Genomic DNA, 13340 nt, shown 5'->3' on the forward strand with positions numbered 1-13340 from the left:
TAATAGAACCTATAGTGTTTTTAGATGGACAAGACCAATCACCTCATCAGAGGGTTCCATAAAATATTGTTTTTTTCTGTCAATGTCCTTCTTTTGTCAATCCAGGCCAAAAAAGGGCCAATGGCTCCCAAAGCTTCACAGCATTACAACCCCTGGCAAATAATTCATATATACAATCGAGAATTTAATAACCGTTTGTAATTGGCCTCCTCTGTAATAATTCTCCAAAATCTGCACCGTCTCTGTTTGCGCTTAATGAGTGTTTGCCTTGGAGAGCGCCATCTTAGATGGGTTTATCTGTGTGGGTCAGGAGAAAAACAGATCATGGTGATCCGAGGTAAAGGTTAAGGGCATGCTGGCATTTGAGAGAGTACAGGGCTCCCTGTTGAATTCTGCTCAGCGGTGCAAAAACAGAACCAGGCAAACCAAGCCATTGCACCAAGCCCTCTGCAAAAAGGTGGGCCCTCCAAAATGCCATGGCAATGGAATGCAACATTTACCTCACTGACTGGATTGTAACAATTCTAGCACCAATGTCATTGGTCGGAATGTGAAGGTGTGTGAGAGTGTTTCATGCCAGAATCAGAATCATGCTTTTTTTAATGTCTGTCAGCGGAAGTCGATATCTTCCTAGTCGTGTGGATCTGTTCAGTGTGTGTGTGTGTGTGTGTGTGTGTGTGTGTGTTGTGCCTGTGTCTGCATCTCTTTGCGTGAGCCTGCTTCCAGATCATGTCACATATTCTACTTATGGCCCATCAGGTTGCATCTGTCTACCCAGAGTGAGAGAAGAGTGACCTTTAGCGATGAGCACAGCTCACCAAACACCCCCTCCATCCCCTGTCTGTGCTGCCGCATGACCCAAGGATGCATTAAAAACAAGACAACAACAAAAATAGGGGAAGCAATCAAGAGGTGGTGTTTCAAAGGAAAAAACAGACCTGGATTGGGTTTGGTCATGGGTTTCTGTCTGTCTGACAGTCTGTCTGACTGACTGACTCTCTCTCTCTGTATGTGTGTGTGTGTGTGTGTGTGTGTGTGTGTGTGTGTGTGTGTGTGTGAAAGAGAGTGCATGAGCGAGAGAGAGAGAGAGAGAGAGAGAGAGAGAGAGAGAGAGAGAGAGAGAGAGAGAGAGAGAGAGAGAGAGAGAGAGAGCCATTAGATACACGCGTTGGGGTTTGCAAACACACATAGACATACATCAGTTTAAAAGAAAAGTGATCATCATCTAAAGGTGTGCAGGTTTTGTTTGGGGCACCGAGGGAGAGCCAATTAAAACCACTTGAATTGTAGAATGGTAATGACCACATTTATGCATGAATGCTCCCCTTTGCTCCCCTGTCGCAGCCCTCCATGAGAGAGTGCCATTATTCAAATTAGTAGTGATTCCCTCTGTAAAATGGGGCACGTTTAAAATCTCACTGGAAAGCCTGTGTCCAGTTAGACCCACCGTGTGAAAAAATAACAGAACCCAACGCCTAATGCAGTGCTGCACTATCAGTCATAAGGAAAATACCTAACAGTTGTGGAAATATGATCATCAAAAGCTTACGCCAATGGCATCTCTACACTCAATAATAAGTAAATAAAATAAATGTCAAACACTAAGTGTTTGCACTTTTAATTTGATATTAACACTTGATATTAACACTGGCCATTACCTCTATTGGTAGACCTATACAACTAGCAAAATGAATCAAAGACAAATAAAGCAGGCAGCGCTTAAGGTCTAAATATTGAAACAGGCCTTTTCTCTTTGGTTGCAATTTAAAATAAATGAGTGTAGAGTGCTTCCTTTGATCTTTCTCTGATGTAGCCTGTGTCAACCCATTATTAACCAGTTTTTAAACATTTAAATACGTTTCAAAAAGTTTATTTGTATCCAAAACCCACTATTTTACAGTGGCGCTTAAAAGTTAAAAGTTGAGCACAGGAACATTTGCCATGAGATATTAACTTTAAAATGGACTCATTTCGTGCTGAGAACAGCAATCAAAGTCAATTTGCGAGCTGATTGCATGTTATCAACTGCAATTATATGTTTGGCCAAAACCTACCAATGCGCTCTTTGAGAAAACGCTTCATCCTCTCTGATAGAATCGCAGATAAAAAAAACGTTACGTTTATTTAATGACGCTGAAACAGCCCCCCTGCCGCGTGAGGACAAACGCCCGCCTGAAAATGAAACGACTTGAACGCGCGCCCCCCGCCTATGTCGCTCCTCGCGCCGTGACAGCTCCCCTTGCGTAAATGGCTGGGTGGTGAAGTGCCAGCACGCGACAGCGACACTTGACAATTATCGCTGATTGCACGTGAGTGTTTTGGGTATAGCCAGTTCGGCGTATCTGCCCGCCAGTCGTGAAAGAAGGCTCTATTTTGGCATGTTTTCCCTCAGTTTAAATGGGTCTTTCTTGAAAACGTAACAGACCTCCCGCTTCTGAAATCATAATTTACCTGTCAGAGGCAGATTGGACCCCAGGGGAGAGACTGCTCTCCCGGGGATAATGGTGCCCCGTCCTCGCCTATGTTTTTGACTGCCATCAAGACAGGGTGGTAGGCTACTCGAGAACGTTTTTGCCTGTCTAGCGGCAGCCTTCCCTGTCCCCAAAATTGATGCTGCTGCACTGTACTTTCAAGCACTCATACAGTTCTTGATAAATTCAAAGCAGTGCGCGAGGAAATCATAGGGCGCCGGTCACGGAACTTGACACTAAATATCAGGTCTGCATGGTTCAGAGCTTTTGCAATATGGCGAAGATCGGGTCTACCGTCCGAGACATGGCATATATAATACAAGTCTTATGAGCCAAACTAGTTGAATATTCGACTTCTCGATGTTAACTAGCCTGTCATAAGAGATACCTTTCACAAAATCAAATGGGATACGGCAAATTCTGTTTTAGTTATGGGGAAAAGGCAATTTATTTTAGGCACACAGCAATTATTATACAAAGCTGCCCTCTCGTGACGAATCTGAGAAACCCTCCTGCTTTCTCAGTCTGGTTTATGACTAAATTGATGTCTACATTGAATATGGAAGCACACATCCGTGGTGCTACATCCATGTCACTACTATTGAACAGCACACACACATACACACACACACACAAAGCTCAAGGCCACATAATGCTACCTCATTGGTTTTATTTATTATTTTCATGTTATTATAAGTAGGACATTTGCAAATGTAACATTGTAAATTAATGTATGTATAAATGTATGTGAACATGAGCACACATTTATATGCATGGAGGTTATGTAAATACACTTCGACATTTCTGCAATTTGTGTGTGTTTGTGCATTTATTCAGGAAACCTTAAGAAAAGACACAAGTAATTAGTTTGTACATATATATATATATATATATATATATATATATATATACCCAAGTACACATACATGCATTCACATTTTTGTTTATTTCTTTGTTTAACTACTGGCACCTGCTGCATCTTTATGTGTGTAGTTGATGGTCCCTCAGTGTGGGTGGGGATATCCTTTTTAATTACAATGGTGGCGACACCTGTGCTGGGCGATGAGAATGGAAGAATGGCGGTGGTCTAAAAACCATGTGTGAGGTATCAACAGAGTTGCGGCAGCAGGGATTGTTCTTTGAATGGACGGATAATTATGGCGTTGGGGCACACAGTATGCTGGGAAAAGGAAGCACCAACCAGTTTTTTATGGATAAGAATAAAAGATAAAGATAAAAATACTAAAAAGGACTAAACAAACAAAAAACAAAAGGCATAACATTAAACTCCGGCTGGCACATCTGACAAAGAGACGATGTAGAAGACCGTGCTTCAGTGTGAAGCCATCATAGCTACATTTGTTTTGTTTTGGTTTGGTTTGACACACACACACATACACCTACTTTCTGTAATTTTGAGTATATCTTATGTTTAACGAGCTGGGAGATTAGCTGGCACATAACAATACACACAGCGTATGATCAACACTTTATCATTCACACACACACACACACACACACACACAACACACACACGCGCACGCACGCGCACACGCACACGCGCACACACACACACACACACACAGACATTTTGTTATCTCCCTCTCTAGCTGCTATGCTGTGTGTGGTAGCAGCCACCATTCCTTGCCACCATCCTCTCGATCTTCTCCAGCAGTTGTGCGACCTCCTCGTCTCTCTGCCTGCCATGGCTCAGGATGTGGTACCTCCCTCCGCACCTCTCCACCAGCCACTGGAGCTCCCCGTTCCTGAGGAGGTGCTGCTGGGGACTCTCTCCCAGAGCCTCCCCCCAGGTGAGCACCACCAGGCTGTGCCTCCAGGCCTCGTTCCCGAGTGCCCCCATCGTGGCCTGCACAGTGTGCCGGTATGCCCGTGTGACGGACAAGTAGGCCGGTATGAGGAGGAGGAAAGCATGGGGCCCCGGCAGGCACTGGGAGACGCTCTGCAGGATGTCTTGGTGCTGTGCCGGCGTTGGGGTCTTGCAGGAACGCCACTTGAGACCGGAAGGCTCCGCGAGGCTGACCCTCCTGCCGCCCACTTCACCCGTCCAGGGCGCTCCGGTGTCGTCCAAGTCTCGGCCCAGGAAGATGTGTCGAGCTGGGTGCCGTGAAGACCAAGCCTCCCCTAGGAGCACCAGCCTCATCTCCGGGACACGGTCCGGTGTTATGATGTGAGAGCTGTGACATTGCTGGTAGTCTTCATAGTCACTGTCACCCTCGTCCTCTCCCTCACTGTTTGTTCTTACTGTGACTCCCCGTCTGGCTCCAGGGAGACTTTTAGTCCAGTTGGCCTGGGCCTGCCTCACGTGTGGAGCTCTCAACTGTCTCTCTGTGTGGTCAGACATAGTGCTCCAGCCATTAAGAGCGTCCACCTCTCCTCCATGGGCTGAGATCAGCTCCTCCAGTCGATTCTTCATGCCTGTGAGTTTGTGGATGAGCTCTGTTTCTCTCCTCTCTACCACCGTGCCGTTCTCTTCGTTTACATTATCCTTTTCTGTCTTCTTCTCCTCCTCTTCCTCCTTCTCCTCCTCTTCCTCCATCTCCTTCTCTTCCTCCTCACTCCTCTCCTTTACAACTCCATCCTCTTCTCCTTCGCTGCTCTGCTTCAGCAGATGTTCCAGAGTTTTCTCTGCTTGGCTCAGCTCTTGCTCCGTCCTCTCCAGCTCTGACACGTTCTTCCTCCATCCCTTGCCTCCCAAAGCCTTAGTCTTGCTCACGAGTCTGAGTTCTGTGTTGTACAGGTATTTCTCCCACTGTTCTAAGTCCAGAGCCTTCTTCTTCATGTTCTGCTCCTGATCTCCTAAGCTTTTTTCTCTGCTCTCAATCTCAAGTTTTCTCCTCTCCAGCTCTTCTCTTTCCCCCAGAAGGTTTCCCCGTGAATCATTCACATTCTCAGCTCCTGCATCAACATCACTTTTCGTTTTAAACTCCCCTTCTGTGTGAACTTCTTCCTTCTTGTTTAGATGTTGATATTTTTCCGTTTCATTCTCTTTAATGCTGATGAGGTTTTCTCTGCTGCTCAGTTGTTTTTCTAGGTCTCCTAGTTCTTGTTCTTTTTTGCTCATCCTCTGCCCCTGTTCCTCGAGGGTTTGCGATTGTCTTTCAAGGTCTTGTGACCTGTTAGCCTGAGTTTGCTCCTTGCAGACCAGTGCCAGTTCCTGTTCCTGCAGTTCACTTTCTCTTTTCTCCAAATCTTCCTCTTTCTTCAGTAGATGTTGTTCCCGTATGCCAATCTCACGGGTCTTGTTTTCGAGATCAACAACTCTCTTCTCAAGTTTCTCCTCTCTCTCTGCCATTTCTGTTAATTCTTGTCTGTCATCCTCCAGTTTTGTTGCCATCACATTTAGCTCCTGTTCCTTAACTTTCAGATTTTCTTCAATGTTAATGAGTTCCTGTTCTCTAGTTTCTAGCTCATTGGTTCTTTGATCCAGTTCATATTCTTTGTTGTTTAACTCATGTTCATGGAGACCTTCCTTTGTCACTATTTCTTGTTTTTTAATCTCCATCTCTTGTAAGCTTTTATCCAGTGCAACTTGACATCTTTCTATGTCCTTCTCTCGACTCATCAGTGACTGTTCCCTTTCTTGAATCTCTTGTTCCTTCTTCTGAAGTTCACGTTCCATTTTTTCAGTGTTTATCCTCTGGTTCTCCAGTGCACGATCTTGATTACTGAAGTAAAGTTCTTTCTCCTGAATTTCAACTTCTTTTTTCCTCAGAATCAGGGCTTGTCTTTCCACATCTTCTGCTTTCATGGTTGACTCATGAACTTGATTTCCCAGTTGTTTTTGTTTTTCTGAAAGGTCCTGTTCTGTCCTGCTCAGCTGTTGTTCCAGGTTTATGAGCTGCTGTTCTTTCTCCTGTAGTCTCTGCTGTTTCTCGGTAAGGTCCTGGTGCTTTTCGTGCAGCTCCTGGGAAATGTTTTCATATTTTTCTTCTTGCTGTTTTAGGGCTTGCTCTTTTTTACTCAGTTCATTCTCCCTCCTCTCCAGATTCTGTTCTTTTTTCAGGCATTCCTCCTTGGCCTCCTCTGCATGTCCTTGCAGTTCAGTTCTGATCACCTCAATCTCTTCTTTGGCACAGATCAGTTCACCTTTACTGTTCTCCAGCTTTTGCTTCTCATTTGTGAGCACCTCATCTGTTCTTCTCAGTTCTTCCTCCCTTTTGTCCATCTCCTCTCTTCTTCTCTCTAACTCCTGCCGTGCCCTTTCTAAATCTCGACGTGTCTGCTCCGATGTGGATTTTAGGTCTTGAATACCTTTTTCCAACTTCTCCTCTAAAGCTTCCAGTTCATTGCCTCTCTTTTCCAGTTCCTGAGCTTTCATCTTCAGCCCTTGGTCTTTCTCCATCAAGTCACTCTCCATTTTCTTTAGATTAAGATGTAAGTTCTCCATGTCTTTTTCTTTTAGGCTGAGTTCCTCAGTTTTCTTTTCAAGCTGATTTTCTTTGCTTTCAAAACTCAGTTCTCGTCCAGCCATTTTTTGTTCTAGGTGTTTTAATTCTTCCTCTTGCTTTTGTTGTTGAGATTTTCTCTCTTTTATCTCCAGTTCTTGTCCCCTTAGGTCCTCTATTTTCAGTTGATAATTTTGTCGAAGATGCTCCATGTCTTGCTTCTGTTGTCCAAGTTCACACTCCTGTTTTCCTAAATCTTTCTCTCTGTTTCTCAGGTTAGTCTCTGTTTCCCTCAGCTCCACTTCCCTTCTGTTCACTTCTTCTTTATCATTCTGCAGCTCCTTCATCTTGTTTGCCAACTGAAGTTCTGACATCTTGAGCTCTCCCTCTCTTTTGCTCAGCTCCTGTTCTCTCTCCACGTCCTGCAAGTTCAGCTCAACCTGTCTGTCAGCCAACCTTAGCTCGTAATATCCTTTCATCTCCGTCATCTGGCTCTCCGTTCCCTCAATCCTCTCTCTCATCTTCTCTGCCTCTCTGCGCTGCGTCTCGTTCATCTGTCTCAGCTCTGCAGTCTCTCGCTGGTGCTCCTGCACCGTCTCCAGATGCTGTGCGTCTTTGGCCCGCACAGTCTCGCGGCTCTGCTGCAGCAGCTCCTCCATCTCCGCCTGTCTCCTCTCGTGATTGGCCCTCTGGGTCTGGAAGTCTCTCTGAAGGTCCTCAAACTTCTGCCGAAGCTGCTGTAGGTCTCCCTCCATCTCCTGCCTCCTCTCCTGCAGGTCCTCCACCCTCTTCTGGCTCTCCTTGAGCTGCAGCCTCACCTCCACCAGGTGTTTCTCTGCCTCTCGCTTCTCCTCTTCCAGGTGTCTGATCGCTTTCTCTTTCATCTCCAAGGCCTGCTCTTTTTCTGCTTCTGCCAGTTTAGTTTCCTGTTCATGCTGGAATTTCACCTTCTCTTTTTGCTTCTCCGTTCTTTCGATTTCTGCCTTCAGGGCCTCCTCTCTTGCTCTGTGATCTTCTTCCTTGTTCTTGATGAGCAGGATGTTCTCGGATTCTTTTCTCTGGCTCTCAGACTTTGCGTTACTCAGGTCCTTCTGGATGTGTTTAACTGTCTTCTGAAGCTGGTCTGCCTCTTTGTCTTTCTCTTGGTTTAGTCGTTTTAAAAGAATGATCTGTGCCTCTTTTTCATCAATTTTTCTCTTCATTTCTGCTCCTCTTTTCACGCTTTGCTCTTTGTGTGAGCAATGCAGTCCTGCGATCTCCTCTTCTTTCTCACGGAGTGCGTTTTCCAGGTCTCTGTGCCTTTTTAGACTCTCAGTGTTTTTCCTGTTCTCTCCCTCAATCTCCTTTTCTCTGCTTTGGTTTAGCTGCTGAAGCCTAGCCAGCTCTGTGATCTTCTCCCGAACGGTATCTTTCAGTTTGGTCATTTCTTCTTCTTGTTTTGCATCCATATCCTTCTGCTTCGTCGCTCTCTCCATCTCCTTCTTCGCACTTCTCTGTGAGATCTCTTCCATTTCTCTCTCCTTTTCTTGCAGCTGCCTCTTCATCTCATTCTCTTTGTCTTTCAGACTCTTTTCAAGCTCTGTCTTCATCTGTGAGACCTCTTCCTCACACCTGAGTTTTAAGGATACTGCCTCTTGTTGTGCCTTCTCCAGCCTTGTTGTCCACTCTTCTTTCTCTTGTTGTGCCTTCTCCAGCTTTGTTGTCCACTCTTCCTTCTCTTGTTGTGCCTTCTCCAGCCTTGTTGTCCACTCTTCTTTCTCTTGTTGTGCCTTCTCCAGCCTTGTTGTCCACTCTTCCTTCTCTTTCTTCCACGTGCCCTCCATCTGTTGCTTCTGCCTCTCCAGCTCCATGGTTTTCATCTGCTGTTCCTCCACCTTCTCCGTCAGCTCCTCAATCTCCCGACTCTTGTCCTCCACCTCCATGGCCTTCTCCTGCTTCTCACTGAACACGCGCTCCAGCTCTATAGCCAGCCTGTCGTTCTCCACCGTTAGGTCCTGGATATCTCTCTCCTTGTCCTCCGTCAGCCAGGTCATCCTCTCCTCCAGCTCGCTCGTCAGGCTCCTCCGATCCTCCCCTCCCTTTTCGGGGGTGTCCTCCCTCCCGACGTCCTCCTCCCCCCCTCCTCCTCCCTTTGGGCTGTGCTTCCCTTTCTCCCTCTTTCGAAGGATGCTCCAGCGGAGGCTCTTCTCCTCTCGCTCCCGGAGCCTCCTCAGCTCCTTTTCCTGCCTCTGCAGGCGGTCAGTCAGCTCCCGCAGCCTCAGGTGGTACCGCTCGTTCTTGGCCCGGCCCAGCTGCTGGATGTCATGCACGAGCGGCGAGAAGGCCTCGCACCGGTTGCCCACCACCATCTTCTCCACCTTGTCCAGCAGCTCCGCCACCTGCGTCGGTTGCATTGCGGCGTCGACGTTGCTGAGGACGTGGTAGCGGTTGCCGCAGCGCTCCACCAGCTGCCGCAGGTGCAGCCCGCCGCTCTGGATGTGCTGCTCAGCCGTCACGCCCTCCCGCAGCTTGTCGCCGCGGGTGAAGAGGAGCACAGAGTGCCGCCACACGCCCTCGCCAAGCGCGGCCATCTGCTCTTGCAGGCGGGACACCTCTGCCGCTGTCACTGCCACGTCCACGCGTAGCGTCACTAGCACTGCGTGGGGCCCCGGCAGGCACAGTGCCACCCCGGCACCGATCTCACGCCTTACCCTCTCGGGGGTGCCCCCTTCAGGACCCCCCTCCCAGCCAGGGGTGTCCACCACAGTCAGCTTACGACCCCTGACCTCAGCTTGCCCCCTGGCACATTCCTCCGTGGCCGTGCCCACCTGGAAGAGCAGCTGGCCCAGGAGCGTGTTGGTGGCGGAGGTCTTGCCTGTCTCTCGCTCCCCCAGCAGGAGCAACCGGACCTCGGGGAGACGTCGACCTCCCCTGGGGAACAGCTGCTGGTCCTCCTGGTCCTCTGACAGGAGGTGGTCACCTGTAAGGATGTGGAGGTCGGGGGGATCACAATAACTCAGTTATAGGATGGAGAGGATATGTGATTCAATCATTTAAAAAAAAATAAAAATGAAATACATTGTACATACGAATGTTTATGTTTCATTCACGTTGCAGTGCTTAAATGTACCCTGTCTGCTATTGTTAATAGTTCTACACAGGGGTCTTGATGGAGTAAATATTGTGCTCCTTGAAATCGTGTGTGTACTTTTCAGTACATGTGTTTCAGTGAGAGTTATGGACATCAATTATGTTTGATGATCATTGCATTACACTGCATTATTTATCATTCACACACATACTAACACACAACCCTTACACACACACAAACACACACACCCACACACACACACACACACACACACACACACACTGTTTGTCATACATACACTGTTGACATAATGTATGTAGAATGAGAGTGCCTGGGTCTCCATCACACGCATGCACACAGTCACACACACGCATCACACACACACACACACATGCATGCACGCACGCATCACACACACACACACACACACACACACGCACAGGTGTGGCCTACTCACTGCTGAGCACCGCCCTGATGCAGCTCCTCTGTGCCTGGGCCTCCATCTGCCTCTGCTTCTTCCTCCTCTCCCGGCCCCTCCTCCTGCTCTCGGCCTCCAGGCCCAGCAGTGGGGCCCCGCTGGCCTCCAGGGGCCCCCCTCCGGCGGCGGCCACCATCTCCTCCAGCTTCCCCATCAGCTCCGCCACCTGCTGCCGGTCGTCCGTGGCCCTGCGCCGGTTCTCCATCACGTGGCACCTGCCCCCGCACTTCTGCAGGAGCTCGCGGAAGGCCTCTCTCTCGGCCGTGGTCTCCGCGGCGACGGTGGCGGAACTCTGGGTGTGCTCATCGCCGCGGGTGACCACCAACATGGTTCGCTGCCAGGCGCTGCCGTTAGCTCCCAGCATGCTCAGGTGGCGCTCGGCCTGACGGGCGAAGTCGTGCGTGACGGAGGCGCGTGAGCGCAGGACCAGTAGGATGGCGTGGGGGCCTGGCGGGCACAGCGACACGCTCCTCACTGTCTCCTGGGTAACCCAAGCCGGCGTCCCATTGGCCGAGTAGTACCACTCCCAGCCGGGCGTGTCCACGACCAGAACCCGCCGACCCCCCACCTCCCCTCTTCGCTTGGCACATTCTTCCGTCCAGCGGTCAACCTCGAAGCTCCCCGCTGCACCTAGAATGGTATTGCCCGTGGAGCTTTTGCCTGCCCCTCTGCGGCCCAGTAGAACCACTCGCAGCTCGGGGAGGGGGGATTGTCCAGACGGGCTGGGTGGTCCTGGGTGGTAGGAGAAAGAGTAAAATAGATTTGACCCTAATCCAAGATAGAATGCTAATTGTAGTAGATAATTGCAGTAGATACATTAACACAACCACACACACACACACACACAAACACACACAAACACACACACACACACATATACACACACACACACGTGTCTCAACAAGCTTTGAGGGAGGGTAGAAGAGAGAGAGAGTACAGAGATTGGCATACATATTCAATACACTTCCAAGTCAAGTGATTGCACTTCCACACACTCAAGTGATTACACTTCCACACATGCTTACATATTTTCCAACAAATACAGACAAACACACACGCACACACACACACACACACACACACACACACACACACACACACACACACACACACACACACACACACACACACACACACACACACACAAATTACCCCCCCCCCCCCAGAAATCATGGGACATCAAAGAGCAGGGATGGATCATGAATCATTGTAGCGTTAGATCAGCACAAAGAGAAAGGAAGAGGCACTGGCTGATAAGATAAGCAGAGGCAGTGCTTCCATACTCACCCAAGAGCACAAACACTGATAAACCCTCAGACATAATACTGTGTTTCATCTTATCACTGTGGCTTCTAGCGTGCACGTTATCTCTCCCACATGCTGACTTAAGGCATTTTTAGGGTGACACTGTGAGTGATGGAGATGGCAGTCACACAGGACGCAGTGTTGAACCAAAACACAAGTTTCTTTGGAGGAAAGCCTCTTAAATCTTAGAGACACTGTTCGAGAAGCTGGTCACACGCATAGTAATAATACTGCACAAAATCTTCATCGCAGTGTTTATGTGCTGCTAGTCATTTTGTTCCCAGATGCAAGGACAATGTAGTTCACAGAACGATCAGGTTTCTCTGTAAATGTTTTGTATATATTTTCAAATGTGTGTTTCTTCATATGTGTTCGTGTTTCGGGTTCGTAGATGATGTCATAATGCAATTCTAAGGGTACGGCTGCATGGGTGTTTACTTTGTGATGTTCCCAGTGTCCCAGTATTCAGCCATGTTTGTTACAGGGATGTGGAAGGTGTTCACTCGCGTTCTGTGCAATGCAGTGTGGGACTCACATCTGAAATCGATGCAGCACGCACAGCATGGTTAGGCCTACATGACGGAGTTACTGGCCATCATTTTCACACAGAGGCAAACGCAACTGTCTAGTACTTTCTCTTTCTCTCATGCCCCGTTACTTTTTCTCTCTGTTTGTCTGTCTCTTCCTACCCCTCTCCCTCTTTCTGTCTCTGTCCTTTTCTACATCTCTAACCATCCCTTTTCTCTCTCTTGTACTCTCTTTCTCTCTCTATCAATCACCATCAGTCCATCTCTTACCCCGCCCCCTACGTCTCTCTCTGTCTCCTTCTCTCTCTCTCTCTCTCCCTCTCCCTCTCCCTCTCCCTCTCTCTCTCCTTCATGAGTGACGTTAGCAGTTTTGTGCAACTCACCTGTTCTGCTGGGACTCCTCTGAACACATCCCTCCATCTCTCGTCGCCCTTCCTTCTCCTGCTCCTCCTCGTCCTCCTCTTCCTCTCCTCTTTTATGTTCCTAGGCTCTCCTTATCCGTGTCCTTTGACCCGTATCTGTCCTCTGTTCCCCCTGCTATCTGTTCGTCGTTTGTAGCCCTGCAGGCTCTTCCACTTCCTGCCTGCCGTGGAGCTCAGAATGTGGAAGTGCCGCTCGGTCACGTGACCTCCAACCTGTGGTTTTCAGAGACATTCACTTCACTCACACGCCTAGTAGACTCACAAACACACTCAAACACAGACTGACGCAGGGCCCCGATTGCAGTTTCACAGGATATTGCACAAATGTGAGAAATGCATAAGAACACGCCAGTCATATGTGAAACGCATTCAGTCAGACCTACGCATACACACTCAAACGTGTAAGTGCACACACGCCACAAACACTCTACACACATACACGCACATACACACACACACACACACACACTCAAACATGTAAATGCACATACGCCACAAACACTCTACAACAAAGTTTTATTTTCTGAGTGCACTTGACTACATACACATACACATACACATACACGCACACACACACATACACACACACACACACGCAGGCACACACACACACACATACAAGCAGGCACACACACACACGCAGGTACACACACACACACAT

At 48.3% G+C, this 13340-nt stretch overlaps 1 protein-coding gene across 1 annotated transcript; it reads right to left on the minus strand.

Annotated features, from left to right (window-relative positions):
- Positions 1–3127: 3127 nt before the first annotated feature.
- si:dkey-185m8.2 (trichohyalin) lies at positions 3128–12852 on the minus strand. Its single transcript, XM_031584823.2, has 3 exons — positions 12641–12852; positions 10405–11157; positions 3128–9836 (listed from the first exon to the last, which is right to left on the minus strand). The coding sequence occupies exons 1-3, from the start codon at positions 12675–12677 to the stop codon at positions 4078–4080; spliced, it is 6549 nt and encodes a 2182-aa protein (XP_031440683.1). The 5' UTR covers positions 12678–12852; the 3' UTR covers positions 3128–4077.
- Between the last annotated feature and the right edge of the window lie 488 nt (positions 12853–13340).

The sequence above is a fragment of the Clupea harengus genome, chromosome 18 (assembly GCF_900700415.2).
Source record: "Clupea harengus chromosome 18, Ch_v2.0.2, whole genome shotgun sequence".
Taxonomy (NCBI): Eukaryota; Metazoa; Chordata; class Actinopteri; order Clupeiformes; family Clupeidae; genus Clupea; species Clupea harengus.